Source organism: Seriola aureovittata, chromosome 21, assembly GCF_021018895.1.
Source record: "Seriola aureovittata isolate HTS-2021-v1 ecotype China chromosome 21, ASM2101889v1, whole genome shotgun sequence".
Classification (NCBI taxonomy): Eukaryota; Metazoa; Chordata; class Actinopteri; order Carangiformes; family Carangidae; genus Seriola; species Seriola aureovittata.
Window position 1 is genome coordinate 6131484 of NC_079384.1, and position 24261 is coordinate 6155744.

The window sequence follows — 24261 nt, forward strand, 5'->3', positions numbered from 1 at the left end:
TTTCATTTGTTATCATTGTTATTTCTCTATTGGACATGTTCTACAGCTCTAATAATAATAACGGTTACCCACATCACTCATCGCTTCTTGTCGGCTGCGCGCTCAATTTCAGTTTACACAACCGATGCATTCAACACAAGATGAAGATCTACAGTCCCCTGATGTGATGTGCCAGACAAGTAGGTGTAACAATGACTCAGGACCTGGTGTCTTGTCTTGTAGTTGTTACTGAACACGGCTTCAGACAAGTGGCAACATTTACAGACGACCGGTAGATTATAAGGGTTTGATTATGAATGATCAACAAATAAAAAATGAAGCCGGTTATTTGATTAAAGCTCGTAATCATAATCTAGTGCATTCTCCAAAACATTACAACTAATAGAACCACAAAGTGACATTTAACAGCCTTGTTCTATGTGTAGGTTTTGCAGGGAACCAAATTGTCAGTAATTCAATCAGTTGCAGAAACAAAGAGTTTCAGGTGTTTTTCATGAGTTGAAGGTTGTTCTAAGGAAAAATGCAGAACTACAAACACCAGAGAAAGTGACATGTTGTCCAGTAGGTGGCAGTGATGTGACTTGATGTTCGCTGGTCTTTTCATTGAGAAACTGAACTGAACAAACCGTAAAGATGTTGAGTGAGTGAACAGTGTTTTGCTGTTTCCTTCCTTCATGCCCACGTTAGACATGCAGACCTGTTGTTAGTTAACGAGTATGTGTTGTCTCCTCACCTGCTGCAGGTGAGGCTCACAACCTCAGCATCACCTATTACACCACTGCTCAAGAGTACTTTTACAGCTTGCTCAAGGCGTCAAAGTCTAATGAAAGAAAACAATTGACTCCTAGTGTTCCCACTAGAAAGCTGCTAACTAACATGCACTGCAACGACTGTAATGTGGGCTGGTCTGCACTCCAAACCTAAAATGTTTTGTAGGAGTTGCAAGATGAGCAGTTGCTGAGATTTCCATGAGAATCATCTTTGTGAAAATCAAAATGCCTTCAAATAGACTCAGCGTATCTGCAGGCGTCTCTGCTGTCTGACTCCTAGTGATCGGTGCGAGCCGTCGTATCATCTTTTTGCCAAAGAAAATTCTTGCTCCACGTGAGGCTTGAACCCCCAACCACAGCATCACTGGTTTACAAATATCGAGTTGTGACCAACTGAACCACTGGAGCCTGTGTTCAGTACTAAGAGAGTGATTTGAATGTTCCTCTCTAAGTTGGTTTGTTAGTAATTAGAGTAAAATGATTACAGAGAGTTAAAAAGAGAATCTTGTTTAAGTTTGAAGGTGATCATTTGTCTCTCTTTTTTTTGTTAAGTTATAGTTTTGGGCATTTTTGCCTTTATTCGCACAGTGAGAGATAGACAGGCAGTTCAGGGGGAGAGAGAGGGGATGACATGCAGCAAAGCCCCATGGGACTTGAACCTATGCCGCTGCAGTGAGGACTAAGCCTTAATAGTACGTGCTCTAACCAGGTGAACCACCCCCGATCATTAGTCTCTTCAGAGGAAGTGACACACCTTTGCTGCTGCATGAAGGCTAAAGCCTGTCATCGTGGTGCATTTATTGTTGATATTGTTGTTGTTTAGCATTGTGATCAGTTTCTTTAGTTTTCTCTCAGCCACCATGTTAAAACTCTGTTGCTCCAGGTGAGGCTCGAACTCACAACCTCGGCATCACTCTGCAGGTTACTGTCTTATAAGTACCGCGCGCTGACCGGTTGCGCCACTGGAGCTCGTGGAGGGACTTTGCTCGACCCCGAACACATGAACTGAACTGAGATCTAAATATTCCTGGAACATGAGGCCGGTGGATTTGGACATTTAGATCCGTTCTCTGGTTAAATGTGCAGGGAGGTTGCTGAGGGCCCTCGTCAGGCAACGAGTGAAACCAGTTGTGTAGGTCAATGGTTCATGTCAAGAACCTTCTAAACTGACACAAATTAGACCACAGACCCCCACCTGATAAGATTTTTGCTTAAATGTTTTATTATAGAGAGTGTGTGAAACCCATGACCATAATAATCACACATTGTCATTGTGTTACTTACGGATGGAATTATAGTGGAAATAAATGATTCCCCTTATTGCTGGGGACCCCCAGGAACTCCCTCAAGGACCCCTGGAGGTCCCCGGATCTCACTTTGAGAAACGCTGGTGAAGGTGAACCACAGTGAAGCTGCTGCTCTGTCACTGACAGTAATTAAAAAACTTTTTTTTTTTTACAATTTACTGTTTCACTATTCCCAATAGCATTCAAATAAAAACTACAGACCCAATTTCAGCTTCTTAAATCTTAGTTTTGATTTCATGAGCTCTGAAACTCCATTGTTTTTATTTTATGGTTAATAATGTTTCTAAATTAAAGCAGGATTTTTAACACCTGCTTTCCTGGCTCTGAGGTTGGTGGCGGAAAGTAAGCACTGAACAGTTCTGATTACTTTAATTTTATTCTACCTTCTGCTTCTCTACATTACTAAGGAAATGTTGCACTTTTTTCCACATCTATTTGACAACTGTATTTAGCTTCAATTCGATCATTCACATGCTGCCTACATGGTAATAATAATACCCAATCCAATATGATTGCAGACTTTGACAAGGTCATTCTGCTAGCTGATATATTTTGTAGCTAATACTGTTGTACTTAACTAAATTATAAAGGCTTTTACTTATAAAGACCTTTAGTTTTAAGTGGCATTACTGAAACAAAACATAACCTACCATACAAGTTTATTATTTTTCTCTATGTTCAAGAAAGACACAGGAAATGTTCACTATAACATAACAAAGGTACAAATGAAATAAATCCACCTGCTTGTAGTGACAGGTTGAAATGGTCCTATTAGTAGACTACTGCCAACATGTACATGAGTCTTGGTTACAGTAATTCTCATCAGCATCCTCAGTTAGCCACACTATGCTAACGACTTGAGCTCCTCTCAAAGGCGACCTCAGTGTCCGTCTCAAGTGGCACCCTGAGCCCCCAGACTGGATGAGTGACACCTGTATCACAACTTTGTTGCCAGGTTTTCACTCATGTAATATCTGTGAGGAGCGATAGAAAGGCTGGGGAGAAAGAAACAAGGATAGGACTGAAAGGATAGTTGTATTTTATGCTGTTGCTTGGTTTTACATCTCTTTACCGGAGAATCTACGTGTCTTTATTTCTTTAGTTTCTGACATTCATTTAATGCTTCCTGGACAAAATCTATAGGAACAACACAAAAACTTTTCAGTCACAATTTCAGATCAAGCGCTCTCTCAAAACATTGCTAACTTCATGAAGACTTCTCTTGGCTGACTGTCAGTCCTTCCTCTTCTTTTGCCTCAAGTCCTTTGCTGCAGCCTCTTTGCAACCAGAAGGAGGAAAAACATGGAAGGAAATGCCACAAAGTTTAACTTGAGATAAGTTCAGTGGTTCAGGTTGGAACCTGTATTGGAGTGTTTTAATACTCCCACAGCGCTGAGCTGCTCAGGCTGAGTCCGTCTCCCTTCAGCGTTCCCCCCTGGTCTCCACGCAGGTATTTGCCATTCTTGCCACGGATGGCGAGGCGTCCGTGCTCGAGCAGCTCCAGGGTGAAATCCTCAGGGGTCTCACCGTCTGAGCACACCAGCCCGGCACTGTTCACATACCAGAACTGGCCATCCACACCTGCAGGATTTAGAGCAAAAAACACAGACAGACAGAGTATAAGTCTGATGCTGCGGTAAATGAGAGGTGAGAGGCAGAGAAACTCATCAGTCTTGCTGCTTCCTGAAGCCTGTTTGAGTGAGTGTGTCCTGACCTTTAATATGATAGACCCCGTTACTGAATTGCAGGGTGAAAATGTCATAGACCGATCTGCTGGCATCCAGCGTGTTGGAGTTCTTGTGGTGGCAGATGAAGCCGTTCTCCCCTCTCAGGATCAGCATAGGTCGGTTGATCAGTTTCAGAGTGAGCTGCTCATCCTCACCTGACAAAAGGTCGACAGCAAAAATAATAAAAACATCAGGAGGAGCATAAGAAAAGCTGTAAATAGAGCTGTAGATACATGGAGAAAAGGGGGGAGAACAAAAAGCCTCTTACCTATGGAGTCACTCACAGCAAGTAGCTGTCCGTTCTTCTTGATGCAGATGTATTTTCCATTGTTAGCTTTTAGTGCCACCTTGTGGCCAAGCCACTCCACGGCAAACATGGTGTTTGCTGACCTGAAGTTTGGCATCACAAAAGAGAAGATGAGACTTTCCTTGCTTCAAAGTTCTCTTGGAAATATTGTGATTACATGTTGAGTGCAGGTACAAGATTAAACAAGCAAGTCAAAGAAGAGAGACTAAAGGTTTTGTCAAATCAGAGTTGCCAAGATAGATAGATAGATACTTTATTTATCTCCTAGGGGAAGTTCAACTATTACTATTACTGTAATTCCTTCAGTTTTAGTCATCAATCATTTTTATTGTTACTAGATTTATATTTAACTTCAATGACTGACTTAATTTTCAATGACCGTGACTGCATTGCATTATTCTTAAAAAAAAAAAAATCTGCCATTGTGTCATGAAATTCACTTTGTTTATTATGAAACATTAATTACATTTCTAGAGCAGTGGTTCCTGTGGGCCAGGAGAGGGCTGACAAATTGTTTGCAAAACAGGTGAAAAGATGTAATTATATAAGAAACATACAAATAATCTTTTTAATTAAACAAAAATGATCTTTTAAAAGGCCTATCCAAGGCCTGTCACTGAGATAAGCCAGTGGTAGGAGCACATCACCTACTTGTTTGCTATCTCAGTCTGAAATGGCAAAAACTGGAGTATCGAGATGGATAGCTGGTTAGCAACAGGAAGAAATAAAAAAGGAAAACAGAGTCAAGAGACCGATGGTGAATCGACAAGTGATCTCTCCCGTGTCTAACAAAACAGAAAAATTGAGCTTCCCCTGCTTTCAGTTCAATCCCAAATGTTGGATCATTATCATTAAAATAAAAAATAAAAATGGCTCTGATTTTCAAGTGGGCCACGAGTTGGAAAAGGATGGGAACTACTGTTCTGGAGAGATTACACGTGGGATTTAGGATTTATGATTTGATGGTGATTTATAGAGGGTGACTCTGTTTTAGCCAAGGACCATACTGTGATGGTGCAGCTCCTTTTTCTAAACCCATATCTTTAATATAAAATGTAGGACGGACACAAACAGCTGGAGATGTGTTTATTTCTACTCTGCACAGCTGATAAACGAGCTCTCACTCACAGTTCAGTGGCGGTACTCTGGATGCCTCCGTGAGCCACCAGGGCCCAGTAGTTCCCTTGGCTGGTGCGAAACGTGCACTTCCTGGTTTCCTTGTCGATCTCCATCTGAAACGTCTCCATGTCTGTCTCATCTTCCTGATTGGCTGCGAGGCTGACTCCTGGAGGGGCACAGTGAGCACATTCTGTAATTAACACTTCAGCATGAAAACTTGCGGACTATTTAATGTTTGGAGAAATCCATCCATCTGTTGCTCTGCTTCATTTTCATTTGACGTTACTTTCCCTTTTCAGCTGTTTCTCAATGGCACTGTTGTATCTGTAAGTCCCAATAGACTTTTTTTTACCAAACAGATGCCTCTACAGACCTCTTTTATTACTCCCTGGATTCCCAATGGCAAGTCAAAAACCCACAGACAGCCGCTTGGTAATCAGGTTGTATTGTTATGTTTAACTTGGCCCAGCATGAAAGAGATGGTAATCATGTCTGATCCTGGGATGTTGGGTTGTTTTTTAGTTCCCTCTTGAACTGTGCTCTTGATCTGATGTGCCTTCCTCAGGGTAAATACATTTTCACTGAGTGGACTTCTGGATGCATTTAAGGACAGAATATACAATAGATAAAATAAATACACCAAATGTGGCCAAGCAGGAAAATCTTACAGAGTCAAGCTTGATATGTGGAATGCACATCTCACTTTAATGTTACCAGCTGACACTTTCACCATTAAGCTCTGCGTCAGTTACACTGAGACCACTTAACACCTACACAAATATCACACCTTCGACTGACAAACATTTTTATAGAAACCAATTATTTTATCATTTTCATCACTAACACATGAAACAGCGTTGGTGTCAAACACTTGGGGTAAACACAAATGCAGTGACAGCCCCTCCCTCTCGGGTGGTTTGGCTTCCAGCTTCAGAGGAACCGGCACTAACCTCATTCTAACTTTGAGCTGAGTTTTTTTTAATGCACATGTTAGAAGCCCGGACAGTAAAACAGTCCAATGGAATATTTTATTCCAACTCAACATGTTGCTGGTACAAAAAAACAAAAACAAAAAAAAAAACAATAGTCTGTTAGACCACTAACAGACAGATTGCCAGAGAGCTAAATCCCAGAATATCCCCAATACATTTTCTTAATCCTTTAACAACACTGATCCCCTCTTTTTTTCTCTCTCCTCTCCACTCTGGTCATCCTTTTCTACCTTCCTCCCTTCCCCCATCTTTCCCTCCTTATCCCTGACCCCCTCCACCCCCACCTCCCACCGTCGCCCCACCTCCGGCCCTGCCTATCTGCCCTCTTCGCTGCGGGGCTCTGATATAATCAGCTTTCGAGTGCTACCCGTCCAATCCCTCAATCCCCTCCATGAGAGAATAAAAGAAAAACAGGAAAAGACCAGAGGATATTATGGTTCACACTTGGCACAATGTACCGATAATTCAACCCCTCCCACGCACCAGCCATAGCCATGAATAATCAAATATAGAGAGAGTTTGCCATAAGTAATGTATCTGCACTAACTGGCTATGTTGTTTTGTGCATCTTAAATGACCCAAAGTTAAAATCATGCACAGAGAGATACTTTTTATTTAACCAAGAGCCAAACTGCAGCAGTGGCTTAAAGAAGCAGAAAATATTATTTAATTATCAATGGTGCAGAAAAATAAAACTTTGTCCTCTGTAACAATCATAAAGATGTTAACATGCTAACATTAGCTAATTAGCTAATGTCATTAGATTTGCAGGTATTTGGTCATAAACCAAACTATTATGACTAATGACAAATTAAACATTTGACCTGATGATGGGTCATGAATGTCTGCAGCTACAGAACTGAATGGAAATCCATCCACTAGTTGTTGAGATGAGTTACACCAACATAGTCATGCCTGGAGCCTATAGCGTGGCTAACAACAACACAGGACGAAGGCAAGGTCTGCGTGTTCCCAGTGAGGTCAGGACAGGTTAGTGTTATATTTTATGGTGATGTAATGTTAGTATATCACTAGAACCACTAGAACCACTAGAACCTGTGATACACTTGAGTGGTTTAAAGCCACTGATAGATGCATGCATATAAATAACATATGCTTAATCCAACACAGATGCAGATTCACATACCACTCTGAAGAGCCTGTTCACAGCACAGTTTTTTATTTATTTATTTAATATTTCTCCAACAAATAAATTTTCTTCAAAACGGTTCTTCAGCCTTAGATGGTGATTGAAAAAAAAGCATATTCCATCTAGTTATAAGATTATTTAAGGGTGTGTTGCTTCAATTTGATATCTGACTGTAGATACGGGCTGGAGGAGGGAGAAATGGGATGACATGCAACAAAGACGCCATGGTTACTGAGCTACCGGGACGCTTTAATCACATCTTATTCACACCAGATAAACTGGGTATCATGGGGTCTTACAACTGGTTAAATTATCATCGATCTTAAGTACATTTGAGGCATAAATTTCTGCCCCCTCTACTCCGCACCTATGCCTGGGGGCCCATCACTCTCCTTCTCTCTCATCCCGACTCAATGTCATGCTTTGTCTACCTATTCCATGTGTCCATTTCACACTAATTCAAGCTAGAAATGATCCTCAGTCCGGGCTCAGCTGGGACCTCTATCTGATAGATGAGAGAAGACGAGACAGAGGAAGAAGAGACGGATGGAGGACGAAAAAGAGAAAGAGAACGGGAGAAAAGGAGATTAGACACAGTGAAATCCAAGCCAGCAATCTGAAGATATCAATAGCTATGTTGATGACCATCTTTGACACACCAGTTGGTCAAGCATACGAAATAAGATGTCATCATAGCCACGATCAGTGATAAACTATGCTGCACACACACACACACACACACACACACACACACACACACACAAACACAAACACACACAGGTAGCTTCAATAGCGGCACATTTTGGATCAGACCCCAGATCCAGCTCCACTTTCTGGTGTTGTCCTACCTGCAGCCTGCAAGTGGAGCAGGCCTAACTAATCCATCAGCGATAGATGCCTCTGACATCTATTATTAATAGTAAGCTGATGCCACTATCCCCCTGTCCCTTATTTTCTTCTTCCCCCCCCAATCCTCCTTCCTCCACAGCTGCATTTTCTGTTGTTTTTTTATTTCAGTCCCTTCATTTTTTTTCCACTTATCTCTTGTCTGTGTGTGTGTGTGTGTGTGTGTGTGTGTGTGTGTGTGTGTGTGTGTGTGTGTGTGTGTGTGTGTGTGTGTGTGTGTGTGTGTGTGTGTGTGTGTGTGTATATCTGTCCGTGTGTATATCTGTCCATAGATGCATTACGCGTGTGTGTGTGCGTTTGTATGTATATGTGTGTGCGTGCTCATGTGTGTGTTAATGGAAAGTATATGTCTTTGGACTATCATTTCTTCTTCACTTTCAGGGCAGAGTGGACCACTTAGACCGCGGGAACACGGGGAGGTGACGAGAGACATGATGACAGACCTACATCACGTACCAAGGCACACACACACACACACACACACACACACATGCACACACTCTCCTTAGGCAATAAAGAGCAACTCAGGGCTGATGGAAAATAGAGAATTGCATTGCGTTGTTGTGCACAAAGACTTTTACACTTATATACTGTATGTCTGAAATAAGGATCCTCTTTATTGCTAACCCATTTGCTACACTCTTACTCACTTTAAAATATATAGCCAACATCACTCCTCTGCACTAACTGGAGCATGAACAAAGGTGCTAATTTATGTCTAAAGACACGAGCAACATTAGGGAGGATGAAGAGCCCACCTGTCTCCACATGCACTACTATTGTCCCAGAGTCCTTTGAGAGGCCTCCTACACTTGTATCCTCCCTTCTCTGCTTTCCATTCTCCCCTTAATCATCATGTCAAACCCAGAGATAGAAAGTAATACACAAGTGCTGAACAATTCTGAGGCGCCAGCATGTGAGGGTTTTCTGTTTTAGCCCACTTTTAGTGTAACTTCACAATTCAACCTTTCACACTAATATAGATTTTCATTCACTGTTACCACGTGTTCGCGCCAACTGCAAACCAGGGAAAGTCGGCTAATGTCGTGCATTTAACAGGCTTGTCCAGTGGTATTGCTGACTGCGACACGTACAAGACAGGTTGATCTTTGTCTTTCTCTTTGCTTGAACTGAAGCGTATTTCCTACCAAAAAACATAACAGAAAGTATAATCTTGTATCTTGACTTTGCAGTGTGACATGTTGCTAAATACAGCATTTTGACTCTCTCTCTGACTGTTCCCTTGATTTTCAGCAGGACACAGGCACAGACTGGAGGCCGGGGTTAGCGGGTTAGAAGCTATGGCCCCAGGTGAGAGGCAGCTTGGGTTTCTGAAAGCAGACTCCCCCCCCAGCCTTCCAGGAACAGGGGCCAACTTCATCAATAATTCAACACACCTCACTTCAGCACTCACCGCAGCAGGACTGCATGTTTATGTGTGGGTGAGTGTGTCGGAGAAAGATAAAGCTTTTGTTTGTGCAGAACAAGTGTAGGGAGAGAAAAAAGAGACAGAAGGGAGCGTGTTGCAGCTATTTCTTAGTGTGTGAATGCACATGTACTGTATATATGTTTACATTACGGTTCTCTCCATACTGGATGTGTGCTTTACACTCCACCATATGTCTCCTTCTCTTCAGCCTTCAATCGCTTTGCTCCCAGTCGTTCGGTCTCTGCCTGAAGCTCCCTCTGCTAACCAGGAACAATGAGCATTTAGAGATTCAATTACATCACCCAGGGCTGAAGTAACTGGAGCCTGCAGACAAGAATCTGCAGCCTGCAGATGGGTGTCATGGCCAAATATGCTGACAAGCACTGTTGGTGTATGCTAATCCACCCCAAATCCAGGCTAAAATCTGACCAGCAAACTCCTTTTCCCCATCAGCAATTGAAACTCTTGGCAAGTACTTGTAGTGCACTTCTGGTTAGACGTAATGTGACACTTACAATTACAATTTTTCTAGTTTTTGAAACCGATCAAAGAAATTCAACCTTGCTTTTGAGAAGAAGTAACTTTGAAGCCCATGTGGAGCAGGTGTAATCCTTCAGTGAAGCATTGTGGTGTCATGCCTATTTGCTGATCAAATAACGCACTCCAACAGCCCTGTCACAAGACCGAAGAGTAAATACATGATACACTATCAACAGAGCATTACTGTGCGGCATATAAGTTACAAGCAGCTGTTTCAGTAAGCCCCGCGGGCAAAAGCGTAAAGTGTTAACACCATTACCCAACAAAGCCAGGAGGAACATTTGAGAGGCATTGAAATGGGATCTTCAAAAACATCACCATTTATGATTATTTGGTAAAAGAAAGGGAGAACAACTTTCTACTCTCCACTTTTTCTTTTCTATTTGCTGGATTTTTATAAAACTCTAACTTTAACTGTACTGCAATTTTAACTAAATCTATTTCTGTAGTTATTTCCAACATGGTTGCACAATAAATCTGTCATTTCACCAAATCTGGTGTAAGACTTAATACCGACAGTGCACTAACCTAAATCAGTTGCAGCCCTAAAACAAATGATGTATTCGTCTCAGGTCTCCCAGCTGATATGGGAGACTATCAGCCTCATCTATCTTGTTTTCCTGGAAAGATGCAACCATCCAATGTGATGCCAATACATGTTGATGTGCAGAATACATTACCCATAATTACCACGCATCCCTTATCAGCTGTCAACCATTAGAGAGTGGTCTATTCTCTTAACCATGCATATTCAGCATGTCCACATGATAAGGAACTTCCTGTGAATTGTCAGCTCAGTTTCCTGGAGGTGTATCAGTGCACAGTATACAGGCCAGTAGTAGTTGTAGTATTTACTGGCCCTCTGTTTCATTATGTATGTGTGTAGGTCAGTTTGTGTCAGCTACAGGCTCATGTGACCACAGTCAGTGGCACCTAAGGTCAAGCTTTGTCATTTTAATCAGACTTTTGAGATTCTGTGCGAGACTTTAAGCAACCTAGGAAACTCAGGAGCTGCAGCGTGTGCATGCATGCAAGGCTTCGGGAAAAAAAAATCAGATTTGTGACAATATCCTTTGCTGTTGATGTGTCTGTGTTTTCCTACCTTGTCTTATGGAGACATATCGCCCATTGGCTGCCATCAGAACCACCTGTGGGTGGCTCTCCTCCAGGTCAAACAGTTCGTCTTTGCCCGGCTTGGAGCAGCGTCCAGACCTCAGGGTGCCCGTAGGCCCCATGGGAGACAAATACTTCCCCTCGCAGTCTTTAAAGGCCAGCTTCCCACACTTCAGCTCGAGCGTGTATGCCGTAGCCCTCCCACTCTGTGTCAAGAGCTTCCCATCATTACTGAGAAAGCGGCTGTCGCAGGTCTTTAGGCAGTACTTCCCGTCCAGGTAGACAAGGGTGAGGAGTGCCGCCACACCCCAGGGAATGTTCAAATCCACAGCGATCTCCCCATCCTCCTTGGAGAGGTGGGCGTAACGCTTGCGGGCCACAGACAGCAGGTTGGCCTGCGGATGTAGAGCCAGGTGCACTGCCCACAGCTCGGCATCTGTGAGTATCTGGGCAAAGCAGGACAGGTAGTCCCGAGAGCCGCCGAAGAAGCGGAGGTGCTGCTCAGACTGCAGGGCCCAGCGACCATCAGACTGAGCCACGATGAGGAAACGACAGTCTGAATTGTGCCCGTCGGCCTCACAGGTGACTTTGCCGTCCTTGTCAGAGGCCAAGTAGCGTCCCAGGTGGCTGCGCAAGTAGACTACCTGGGTGTCCTGGGAGTCCTGCTCTAGGGTCCATATCTGCTTCTTCTTAAGGCTGGGAGCTGATGCATTCACCTGAGAAACAAGAACGGCATCAATCTAAAATCTATTTACAACAAGCCTGGCAGTTTCATGCCTGCAGCCTCTGCTTCAAATGGTGTGGCCCTGCACGGATCCACCACCACGACACCGACAGTCATGCAGAGAGTATGCGACAGCTCTTCTTTCATACAGGACGGCATGCTCGTACCTTGAAGCCAAAGGTCTCAGCAGTGAGGTAGCGACCCTCATGGTTGATTAGACCAAACTGCAACTTCAGGGGACGGTTCCCATTAGCAGGCATCTTCACCTGTGGATTCAGGAGGGCGAGAGACAGAGGGAGAGCAAAGGGTGAGACAATTTAGGGATTGGGGGAGAAAGAAAAAGTGGGGTAAATGGAACCGGCATTGGATTCAGGAGTGAGGTGTACGCATGAAATGGTGGAGTGAGGGTTTTTATAAAGGTGAGAAATAAGGAAGGAGGTGATGTCATGGAGAATGATGAAATGCAAATGTTTTAAAGACAGGAAATCAATTCATTAAGGTACAGTATATAAAGCACGCCCATGACCACAAATTCCCTCCCCGCCCAAAGCTTTATTATACATTTTTCCAGCCACAGCCTCCTAATTTACTTACTGTGGTTTTGTGGCTTCCCCTCTGCAGTTTCTGTGGCTCTAATTCCAGCTCCCAGACTTAAGAGGCTTCTTTCAACAAGCGTCCTCTTGTAATTCTTTCTCTCTCCTCTCCTTCTCTCGCCGGCTCAAACGTTCTGTGGATCGGGTCTCGCAGCTCGCCTCCGCCGCTGCCTCTCTTCTCCTTAATCAGGTTAGAGGCAGCAAAGACTTGAGTCAACCTTGATCTCTCTTCAGTCCCGCGTCAAGCTCTCTACCACTGTAGACTAATTTTGTTCTCGACTGCTTATCTCCACTTCTGCAGCCGACCCTCTCCCTGTTTCTCTCTCTTTCTCCTGTTGTACAGGGCTCTCTCGTCCAGCCTCACTCTTGCACTTACTTGACTTGTTATTTACCCTGAAGGCTCAATCACTTGCCCCCCTCCCCCCTCCCCAGACTATACTTCTTGGGGTTTTGTTTTTGCCCTCCTTTGCCTACTGTCTTTGGATCACATCGAATACTCTGACTTCTGCCTCACCTTCCTTGAAGTCCAGGTTCCTCGCTTATCAGGCAAAAGTTTGATCAGTGAAGAAGAACATCCTCAGCAGTCCTGCAGATTTTATGGTCGTGCATTGAAGGACTCCTTCAGTCTTTCCCTAAACATAAGCCGTCCATCACAACTGAACTCGGCAACAAAGGGTGCTCGCCTCTGTAATCTTAAGCCTCTCCCTGTCGCTTTTTCCTCCCATCCTCTCCTTCTCCCTCACTGCCTTTCTCTAACCTGCCATGTGTATAATCCCGCCTTTCTCTGCCTCTGCGCTTTATTCTGAGCTCTGCACTTCGCCTCTTTCTGTGACACATAAAAAGACAGGTAAGTAGAAACAATGCACACACACACACACACACACACACACACACACACACACACACACACACACAGCGCCGGGTAACAAGAGCACCCCCCATGCCTTTGGGGTAGTTGCCTAAGTGCGGCTCCCCTTACCTGCCTATGCTGAAGATTTAGTTACACACCTTCTCTGATTGCACGCTCTCTGGGTCAGTCCTAATGGGAAACGTGTCTGAGAGGCTCCGGGACTCAGACTTTACATCTGAGTTTGGGAGACGAGCAAAGGGACAAGAGATGGCAGGTGTTGTAAAGGCAACAATAACAAGCTAATCAACATATGGGAGGTTTGAATGAATGTGTGTGTGTGCAGGAAGTGCATATGTGTGTGTGTGTGTGTGTGTGTGTGTGTGTGTGTGTGTGTGTGTGTGTGTGTGTGACTAATCAACCTTGCCAATCAGCCTATTATAAGTCTTCTTTGCAGAGTAAACAGACGTGTCTGTTCCTCAATCCATCTAATCCTCAACCCAATCATCCCAAACTGCCTAATCTACCAGAACTACCCCTCCCCACTTTTTCTAACACACACACACACACACACACACACACACACACACACACACACACACACACACACACACGCTCCCCCTTCTGCTTGTCAATGACCATAAACATACACATAGACTCACTGACCCACAGCAACACACTCACACACACACTCTCACACACACACACACACACACACACACACACACACACACACACACACACACACACACACACACACACACACACACACACACAAAGGTCAGTAAGGTCTCAGGGTTTGTAGTAAACATCACCCACCCAATGATTTACTCCTCCTGACCTGGACTTGAACTGCTGCGCTTTACGCAAAACGTGATAAACAATGTGTGTCACACTTAAATTCACACATACGCAAACACAGGTACTGAAGGACATGAGTGTAATTGTTCCCGTGGTGACGAGCGCACAGGCATCCCACGTTTCTGAGACGCTGACTTGAGATCAGCTTCTCTATTTCTCGTCTGAAGCTTTTCTTCCTTCTAAAACGATCTCCAGTCAGCGTTTTTATAGCATGTATCATGTCACATTCACCGGCTTGGCTAAAGAAAACATTTTCCAAAAATGAAATCATATAGTCAAGTGTCTAAAGTAATATTGTTTTTCTTAAATTGGAATATCGTGATAGGAGATTTTAAAACAATCTCCACAACACTGAGACCAAACCTCTGTCAGGGTTTTAAGTAATACAAGTAATTATTCACTTTTTATTAGCTGTCTCATAAATGTTTCCTTTTCTTTATAATTCTTAAATAATGATTTTCTTTCTACAATATGTAATCTAAAGATGAGTCATGAGTGGCGGACTCTGCCACTGACAATTAAAACAACTATATAGAGAGGGAATTAAACACATACAACAGCTATAGCAGAATAAACGCCAGCCTTCATCAAAAAGTGAGTTTGATGTGAGAATCTTAAAGATCTTAACTTGAAGTAGATGCATGTCATACTTTCTAGTAAAGGCCTAATGATAATATAAAGTGGAATTAAAATGTTCAGCAGTGAGTAATAAACCACTGGCCTCATATCAGTGTTATAAAGATTTAGATGAATCTTAATGAAAATGTTTAATTACACTTTAATCTAATCAGATTCAACTGGTAGCTGTTATATTCCTATTACAATGCATTGACACGTCGTTTTCAGAGCTGTAATTTGTCACAATAAGATGAGGACAGCTATATTATATTTTACTAACTATTTCAGGGAGATAAATAAAAACTGATGGCTACAGAAAGTAACAACCTAAATTTGACTTTCTTCATCTTCATGCACGACGCAGGGCTCTGCTGTACGCCGCCCTACAGAGGGCGTCCCTGTTCTGCAGACAGAGGGTCCGGATCAGGTCCTTACAGTCTGGTGTGAACCCAAACTCATCTTCCAGATTTAAAATTTTTAGTTTTCTGTCAACATGTTCAAGTTAATTGACTTGACATTCGCCCCTTCAAACTAAGACATCAAAGGATAACTGAGGGGTAATAGGCGAGTACATTTAGTTTGCAGTATCACACATACTTTATCAAATCTGTCTGGACAAAAGCAATTTAAAAAGCCCTCTTGTGTCTTTGTATACATGCTTAATGATGTGGATGAAATCACTTCACTCTAAACGTTCAGTCTGCTCCTCTACTTGGACAAGCCATCTGATCTCTTATTGGTAAGAGGAGCTGCACCATGACGTGTGTGTATATGTGTGTATGCACCCGTGAGTAATTCATTCAGTGCTCAACACTCCTTATTTTTTTAAAATAACATAGGGAACTCAGATCTCTCTCTATTTCTTAAATTCAACCACAAATTTACACACAAACATGTATTCATTCTTATACACACACACACACACAGAAAACACACTGCAGACAGTGGGAGAGAGCAGGGGTCAGCAGACACAGACACGCTGCTCACAAATCAAAAAAAGTCATATATTGTTATTGTTATCAGTGCTATTATTTTCATTAGTATCACTATTATCACTATTACTGTACTTCCTCCTCATATGTATCCTATCCCACGCATCATTAGCTCGCTCTCTGTGGCCCCCGGGGGCTGCGTCATCGTCTGCTGATGCGCCAGCACTCCTGCTGCCGTTGGCACGGTGACGCCTGTCGATAGCCAACCAGATGTTTTTTTTTTTTTTTTTTTCTCTCCTTTTTTTTTTTTTTTTTCACCCCTTATTCTGGGACGGTGGCTGTGCCAGGTTCACCGTGGCAACCATGGGATGGTGCTTTAGAAGCCATTACAGCGGTCCTCTGATGACACTCAAATAGCTATCATTACACCTCCTCCAAGGAGACACAGAGGGAGGAGGAGAGGGAGGAGGGAGGTGAGAAGGGAAGGGAGAGATGAGGCAGGGAAGGAAGGATGGATGGGAGGAGGTAAGGGTGTAAGACAGGGGGGGAAAGGAAAAGAGAGGTAATGGAGGAGCAGATGAAGAAGGAGGTGAAAGAGGGAGGAAAAGGAAGGAGAAACAGCCCGAAAGGTGAGTGGTGGGAGACAGGTTAAGGGTGCTGGGAGATGGAGGGAAAATCGGCAAATTACACAGGCAGACGGGGATGGGAAACCAAGTTAAAGATATAGAACGTGCAAGGAAGAAGGGATGAGGGAGAAGGGAGTGACTGAGAGAGAGAATGGGGAATTCAAAATGACCGTTTCTGAGTTAACAGCCTCCAGCCTTTTTTCTACCCTATTAAGTTCTATTCTGCCATTACGTGGGACTGCGGGGTGCTGTCTCATACCCCACCGTGCCCCCCCCACACTCTTACAGACACCCCCGTCTACACACATACATACACACACACATGCACACAGTCTCCCTCTTCTTCAGTTTATTCCTCCGGTCCTCCTCTTCCCTCTTTTTTCTCCCCCCTTCAAGTATTTCTCCCCCTCCTCTCCGGCTTGTCCTCAGTTCAATTCCAGAGGTTGTGAACTAAATGAAAGAGAGATCAGCCGGATCATTCTTTGAGTCCACTGCTTGTCCCTGTTGTTACTGTTGTAAAATCATGCCAAAACAAGCTGTAAGGGGGTTTTACTTCTACCTCGCTTTGTTCACTTCTTCGTGTGTCAGTTTCCTTCCTCTCTTTGGCCGACACATTATTAATCCGTTTCAGTGAAAATCGACTTATCAGGACCCAAATTTGTCCTTTAAACGCTGGGAATATTTGTTTATATAGTGACTTGTTATCCAGTGAAACATGACTAACCAAGAGAAAACACAAACTTTGAGTAATTGACTGTCTTCTTTGTCCATACAGTTTTATAATTTAACTTTTTGCAACTTTTATAAGAAAAACAATGGGAAAGACTGTGAACATCTGACCTTTCCCATCCACTCCTCTTGTTTTTGATACATACGCATGTGTAGTACAAATAGATTCATGGCGCTCATGACACATTAGAGGACGTCTCAGAGTTTTTAAAAAGAGGAACAACAATTCAGTCGTTTTTTCCTGCGTTTTATGCATTTTGAGTCAATTGCATCCTCACTCATTATGTAGCCCTGACATAGCCTACAGGCAGTTGTAGTTCCCAAAGCCACCACTAAGAGGCGGTGTCAGACTTCTACTTTGGCTCCTTTATATGAAGCTTGCCTATATATTTTTTGGAGGTTAAAAAAAAAAGGGAGAAGATTGATGCTTGGTGTGTCACTGTTGGTGCCTGTGTGACTGCATAGCGTAGGAGGGAAGGACTTTGGTGCTTTTTAAAATGGCTGCTTTTAATGTCTCTTTCTTTTGGGGAGGGGACTTTGCAGAAACTGAAAGGCGTCAACAACACGTGAAGCGTTATCAACTATAAAACATCAATGCAATTAAAACGACAGGGGCGGGGCGGAGTGTTTCCCCTGTTTCAATCAGTTGCCGTGCCCGAGCTTCTCTCCCTGCCATGGAGGCCCAAGCAAGAGCAGGTCTGACCCACACTTTTAGAGCCTGAATGTGTGAATGTGGGCTATACCTTGCTGTTGAGTATAGCTACATTTATTATGTGCTTTTAGTATCATTGTTTTCATGCTAGTTGATTTGATTATAATCAGGGAAACACACGTTTAGAGGCTGCAGCGCTGCTCCGGCCGCCCCATGTGCTCCGCTACAGTACAGTATATTACTCTCGCTTTTCTTTAACTTTGTCTGAAACGAGGCTTTGAAACAGTCCGGATTATCTGATGTATCGCGTTTCTAAAAACAAACCGCCTCTGAATCATTCATTAATTCACATTTTGCTATTACAGTGCTGGTTTGTATTTTATGGGCAGAGCGGCTCCTCTCTGCGCGGTGGCAGGAAAGAGTTAATAACAACGGGCTAAACGTGATGAGTGAGAGGACTCTGTGAAAAACAGCGAGCCAATCCGCGTCAAGATTAACACCTTGCGCGTCTGTGATTGGCCCAAAGCCCGGTCGTTGTCGTTTGGAGCTCAACACCCACGTGGGGGCACGGACCCTCATCCGAGCTCTCAGTGGTTGAGACCCCAGACTCAAGACCCGCCCGCGTAGGGTCTCGCTGTGTTATTGGCCGAGCTGCCTCTATCAGCCCCTCCCCCTCCCCCTCCGCCCCTCCCCGCCTTGTTTTTCCGTCCGAGAGGAAAGGAAATATCCCTCTCGCGAGCTCCGTGGGCTCGCGCAGGCAGCCGCGCCGCCGCCGCAGCCGTTGACGCCGCTTCACGTCTATCAGGAGGCGCGCGAACTCAGGTCTGACATTTCGCACCGATCCTCTTAACGACCCGAAAATACGAAAAAAAGAAAAAACCCACGATTACTAGATATGATATTTAACTCAGCCTCGACGTCTCCAGGCGAAGTTTCCCGACTCGTTTTATCGCCAATTTCCCCGAGACGTTTGCTCTGTCTGCCTCTGTGTTTCTTCATTTTCTCTTCATAAAGCAGCGGCCGCTTCGCTCCCCCTCTGTACTGGACACACACACACACACACACACACACACACACACACACACGCACACACGGAGAGAGAGAGAGAGTCGTGTCCAGGTTCATATGCACAGTTTTGCAGTGACAGGACCGTTAACCTTTAATGAATTAATTATATTACTAAAGATTAACAGGCAAGAGAGTTAAATCAAATTTGTGTGTGAGGGTATAGCCTCTGGCCCTTATCTATCTATCTATCTATCTATCTATCTATCTATCTATCTATCTATCTATCTATCTATCTATCTATCTATCTATCTATCTATCTCATTAATCTGCACCACTAACATGTAGTAGTCTCTTATTAAAGAAGTTATTTATATGTAAATTGTTAACTGAGAAACATTAACTATGCTGCTACAGTTTAGAAGGAAAACAGCATAACAAAGTAAAAAAAAAATCTGAGCCCTTCTAACAGTGGTTTTTAGTTATGCAGTATTCAACACGGCTGAGATGAACCGATGTAACAAACAAGGGTGTAGTGGTAAAGGCTAATTGGTTAAATCTCAGTCTTTAAACTGCAAGAAAACAGATGTAACAGCACGGACTGGATACTGATAGGTACTTAGTTTAGTTCATTGTTATTAGTACACATACACACATTACATTTCAGATCATGTCAGTAAGCTTTTGCACGAGGCTTTGTTTGTTTTTATTCTTGTCTGGCAAAATAGGTTAATGGCTATTCTGTCCTCTCATGAAGAAACCACGGTTTAATGAGGGATAAAAATGACAGGATTTTCAGTAGATGCATGTTAACACTATTTTTTTTTTTTTTTTGGTGACGGCCACCAATTTTATTTCACTTTTAGCTAACAAATTATGCCCATTAACGGTTAAAACCTGTAGTTCATGTACATTTCAGCCATATGTAGGGCCTATATATAACAATGTTGGCTAGGATGAAAACAACTCAACATTCACTTCTTGCTTTTCTTCTACATTATTCCCTTTTTCCCATCACCAGACTAAATCTGTCTTGGAGTTGAACATGTTGAACGTGCAATCACGGTATTAAAGAAAAGCAAAATACAGTGAGTCTATAAAAACCTAGGCACCCATGCCACATAAGAAGCTCACAAAACACTTTAAACTCAAATTGAATTAAATAATGGGTGATTCTCAGTGCCAAAAACATGGCGTTTTTTGCGCCAAAGACTTTAAAAGGTTTGACATTGGCGCTCTGTCAACACCTCGTGGGAGCTGAGCTGGGAGTTGTCGAACGCTTCATATAGCACGGTTCAAATGATGAGGTGTTCAGATTTTATTACAAATTACAGTAATTCATATTTGAAAATGGACAGAATTTTCTCAAATATGTTTCAGGATAAAAAAAATAGACCGGAGGCAAGTGGAAAATGAGTCCACCAGCAGCGGGGGCAGGACGTTCCCTATTTGAGGCTCGTTTGTCCAACATTCAGTGATAAAATGACAAAGCTGCATCAATGTTTTTGCCACCAGGGGGCAGAAATAACAAAACAAACGCACAGTGTTGCTGCTACAACCATAGCCGTGTCTGTGTACTTAAACATCCAGCAGAAAAGCATTTGGAGTCATGTGTCTGGCCACCTGATGAATGTGCTTGCAACTCTGTGTTGGTCTTTGCCATGGTCTCCACTGACTCCTTAGAAAAATATCCGGCTCTTTGGTTTGCCAGACGTTTTTTCTTTCAAACAGCGAGTCGCTAACTTTGTTTGTCTGCTGTTTGTTGCTAAGCAGGAAGTGAACAGTGGTTAATCAAAAAAAAAAAAAGAGCTAAGAGAGTTAAAAGCTCTGTAAGAGCTGCAGAGTTGGGAATTACTTTTCTATGATTTTATGACCATGACTGACCTCTTTCATATTGCACATTACAAATATGAACTAATGCTGGTTTAATGACCAGGCACCAAATATTACTGGTTTTTGTGTAGCAACCGTCTGGCTTCTATAAATCATGTTCAATTTTTCTCACTGCATCTTACAGACCGGCCACAGTGACTCCAGAACGCCCCTTCCCCTTCCTCCTCCTCTTGAATTGTTGAATAATGCTGCTAAACTCAGCTCAGATTGAATCTCCTGTCCATTCAGTTCACCTCAGAATCAAGATCACTCAGCTTTTTCTCGCCTCATCCTTTGCCGGAGCCGTGCTGGGGATTTAGTTTGCTTCTGATCCAGCAGCAGCAGGCACGGCGGCCCTCGCTGTGTGATGGCTGCAGGAGGGGAGCTGGGCCAGCAGGGAAGGGGGGATACCCCCCATGTGCACTCTGCAATTGTTGTCGTGGCGATGGTGGCCATAGTGGTGGTTGCCAGGGAGATGGCGGTTGCTTGTCTGACCTGTCCCCCTCGTGCTGTCACCAGCGTTATTGATGCACGCCGCTGCTTGGCATTGTGGGAGTGCAGGAGGGAGGGCGGAGAGGAAAACGGTTAATGAGTTCAGGAGGAACAGGGACTCTCCCTGCTCTCTCCCTCTTCTTTCTCTGTTACTCTCTCTCACTCTGTTTCCTCATCACCTCTCTCGCTCACACTCGTTCCCTCCCCCTCTCTGCTCACTCTCCCCCTCTCTCTCCCCTTCATTTCTCATGGGTGTCTGTCTTGTGCATTAAGAATGTGGGTCTCTCATGATCCATCATGGCAAAATGCACTTTCCCTCTCCTTCTCACACACACACACACACACACACACACACACACACAACACACACACACACACACACACACACACACACACACACATGCTCACACACCTAAACGCCATACAGACGGTGCACTCACAAAAACATGTTCTCCCACACCTTTACTCGAACAGCGTAACTGACTTATTCACAACCACTCCTTTCCCTCTCACTTATACACACACACACACACCACACACACACACACACACACACACACACACACACACACACACACACACACACACACACACACACACACACACACACACACACACACACACAAACACACACACACACACACACACACACACACACACACACACGCAGATGCTGCCCTGCTGTTATGCCTGAAGGTAGGAGAGCTAGCAAGATTAATAATGACCCCTGACTCCCCATAGACAGACCCAAATATACACAGTTTGGAGAGAGAGAGAGAGAGAGACAGAGCAAAGGTAAAGAGAATGACGGGAAGAACAAGGTGAGGCCAAACGGTGACTAAAAATACACAGTTTAGACACAAAGAGAGAGAGAGGAAATGTATACAGTTCAGAAAGTGACAGAGATGAGGAAAGTAAGAGTGGAAGACTAAGTGGAAGGTCAAACATGCTAAACTGGTCGAGAGGAGTAGTGACCGGGGGACAGGTCACCGACACCTGAAAACTAAGCTTTTCAAAAACCCTAAGATCTAAACACTGGCTGCAGATTTTAGTTTTTAAACTGAGCTTTTGGAACAATGTCTGGGTGGATGGACATACAGTGTATTAGAGTGGTATCCATCATATCGTCTAACTCTCTGCCAGATGCAAATACGCGTATTTCCTGAACAATTTTGGAAAGCTTGTGGTCAGGTTCAAAAGAAACTGTCGTTGATAGGAAATGGAAGTGACCAGATCAGCTACTCAGTCTCTTCATTGAGCTCAGGAGATTTTGCGACTCTATTACGTCAAACTACTTCTGTCTTTGTTGCTGACAGACAAACGTCAGACTTAATGTAGCCACCACAGATCCTTGTCAGGTAGACGTTACACATAAGTGGTTTTTAGGTATTTTAAAGGAGATCTATTATGCTGATTTCCAGATCTATATTTTTTAATCTGGGATTCCAGAAAAGGAACTTTATGTGATTCACAGTTCAAAAATAGTCTTTATTGATCTCAAACTGACCAAATTCTGCATTTTACCGCTACAACTGACTTTGCTCCTCCTCGTTCGTAGCAGTGAATGATCGTGTGAATTATGTTTTCATGTGTGATACCACGGACAGATCATTTCTGTCGTCTGGATGGAGATCGTTTTTTTAATTTTGAAACGCTGTTTTAGCGTAGACTGTTTTTGCAGAACGAGCTGTGCTTGTAGTGGATGAGCGTATAAAGAAATCCATGACGAGGTGACATTGGAATCGTAGCGTTCAGAGCGATTATACACCTGAGCTTTTTAAATACGTTTACCTCATTATTTGAAACTTTGGCCACGTTCCATCTGGACATCCAACATTAGAACATTTTATATATATATATATATATATATATATATATATATATATATAAATATAAACTACTTCTCACTTTCTTATGTGACAGTGCTCACAGTCTTGGTCTCTCTCTCTCTCGCTCTCTCTTTCTCTTTCTCTGTCTGGGTCACACACACATCCATGCACAAACACATGTGTGCTTGTATGCATGCACATGTGCATGGGCACACAAAAACACTCACAGATACCATCAGCAAATGCATAAAGAAGGATGCACACATAGGGTTACACACACACACACACACACACACACACACACACACAGAAGCACCAGCATGAATTAATGTGTGTGCCTGAACTATTTCATTTATTACTGTCGGAGGCCTTTTGTGATGAGGGCATTTTTCAGGTTGCTAACCATTATTCCCTCTAGGCCTCAGGCTCCTCAAAGGACTGCGTGTGAGTGTGTGCATGTGTGTGTGTGTTTGTCTGTGTGTGTGTGTGTGTGTGTGTGTCTGTGTGCGTGCGTGTGTGTGTGTGAGACTTACCCGGCCTTATGGTTACGGTTATAGTCTAACCAAGTAGTCAGATTTTTTTCTTTCAGTTCTTCAGGGGATTCACATTGCCATTTCTGACTGTACTTAATGCTCCCTCCCCATTTGTCAACACAAGCCCAAGCAGCTCGAAGCCTGTTTGTTTTGCCATGAAAGGCTTTTTTCTTTTTTTGCACCTCTATCATGCCTTGAAATATTGCTGAGTGTGCTGTATCCATCAACATACCAAAAGTATCTGAGACAGGGGAAAGGGAGGGAGGGAAAGGCATGGAGAGAGAGCAGAGAGAGACACAAGCGAACACCACCACATCTCTTGCCCCCCCCCACCCCACCCCAGTGTATTAAAATGTGTTTACACAGTACTCGGATCAACTACAGCACAGATTACATGCACATAGAGATATAAACTCAAACCAGATGGCTTTGCTTCTGCTCTGAATAATGGTTGGTGTTTGGTTCCGTTTTCATGGGCTTGACTCTGCCATCGCCTCAAGAATAAATTAATTTAATGGTTTATTCTTGGTTTTGTTTGTTTGCTGAGGAGCCTTTGTTTTCTGACCAGTGTGCTAATGTGGGACACTG

At 43.5% G+C, this 24261-nt stretch overlaps 1 protein-coding gene and 1 non-coding gene across 2 annotated transcripts; both read right to left on the reverse strand.

Annotated features, from left to right (window-relative positions):
• Window positions 1–1645: 1645 nt before the first annotated feature.
• trnai-uau (transfer RNA isoleucine (anticodon UAU)) lies at window positions 1646–1739 on the reverse strand. The gene is made up of 2 exons: window positions 1702–1739; window positions 1646–1681 (listed from the first exon to the last, which is right to left on the reverse strand). It is a non-coding gene; the product is annotated as a tRNA-Ile (tRNA).
• Window positions 1740–2434: 695 nt separating this feature from the next.
• Window positions 2435–13627, reverse strand: fscn2b (fascin actin-bundling protein 2b, retinal). Its single transcript, XM_056365302.1, has 7 exons — window positions 12679–13627; window positions 12252–12350; window positions 11350–12076; window positions 5240–5396; window positions 4073–4194; window positions 3792–3959; window positions 2435–3658 (listed from the first exon to the last, which is right to left on the reverse strand). Exons 2-7 carry the CDS (start codon window positions 12342–12344, stop codon window positions 3453–3455), a joined length of 1473 nt encoding a protein of 490 aa, XP_056221277.1. The 5' UTR covers window positions 12345–12350; window positions 12679–13627; the 3' UTR covers window positions 2435–3452.
• Between the last annotated feature and the right edge of the window lie 10634 nt (window positions 13628–24261).

Coding starts and splice junctions, on each gene's coding strand:
- fscn2b (XM_056365302.1), bottom strand. CDS start 12,344: ATGCCTGCTAATGGGAACCGTCCCCTGAAGTTGCAGTTTGGTCTAATC. Junction 5,397..11,349: donor ATATGTCTCCATAAGACAAG/GTAGGAAAACAC, acceptor GTGCCCCTCCAG/GAGTCAGCCTCGCAGCCAAT. Junction 3,659..3,791: donor CGGGGTCTATCATATTAAAG/GTCAGGACACAC, acceptor TAAATCCTGCAG/GTGTGGATGGCCAGTTCTGG.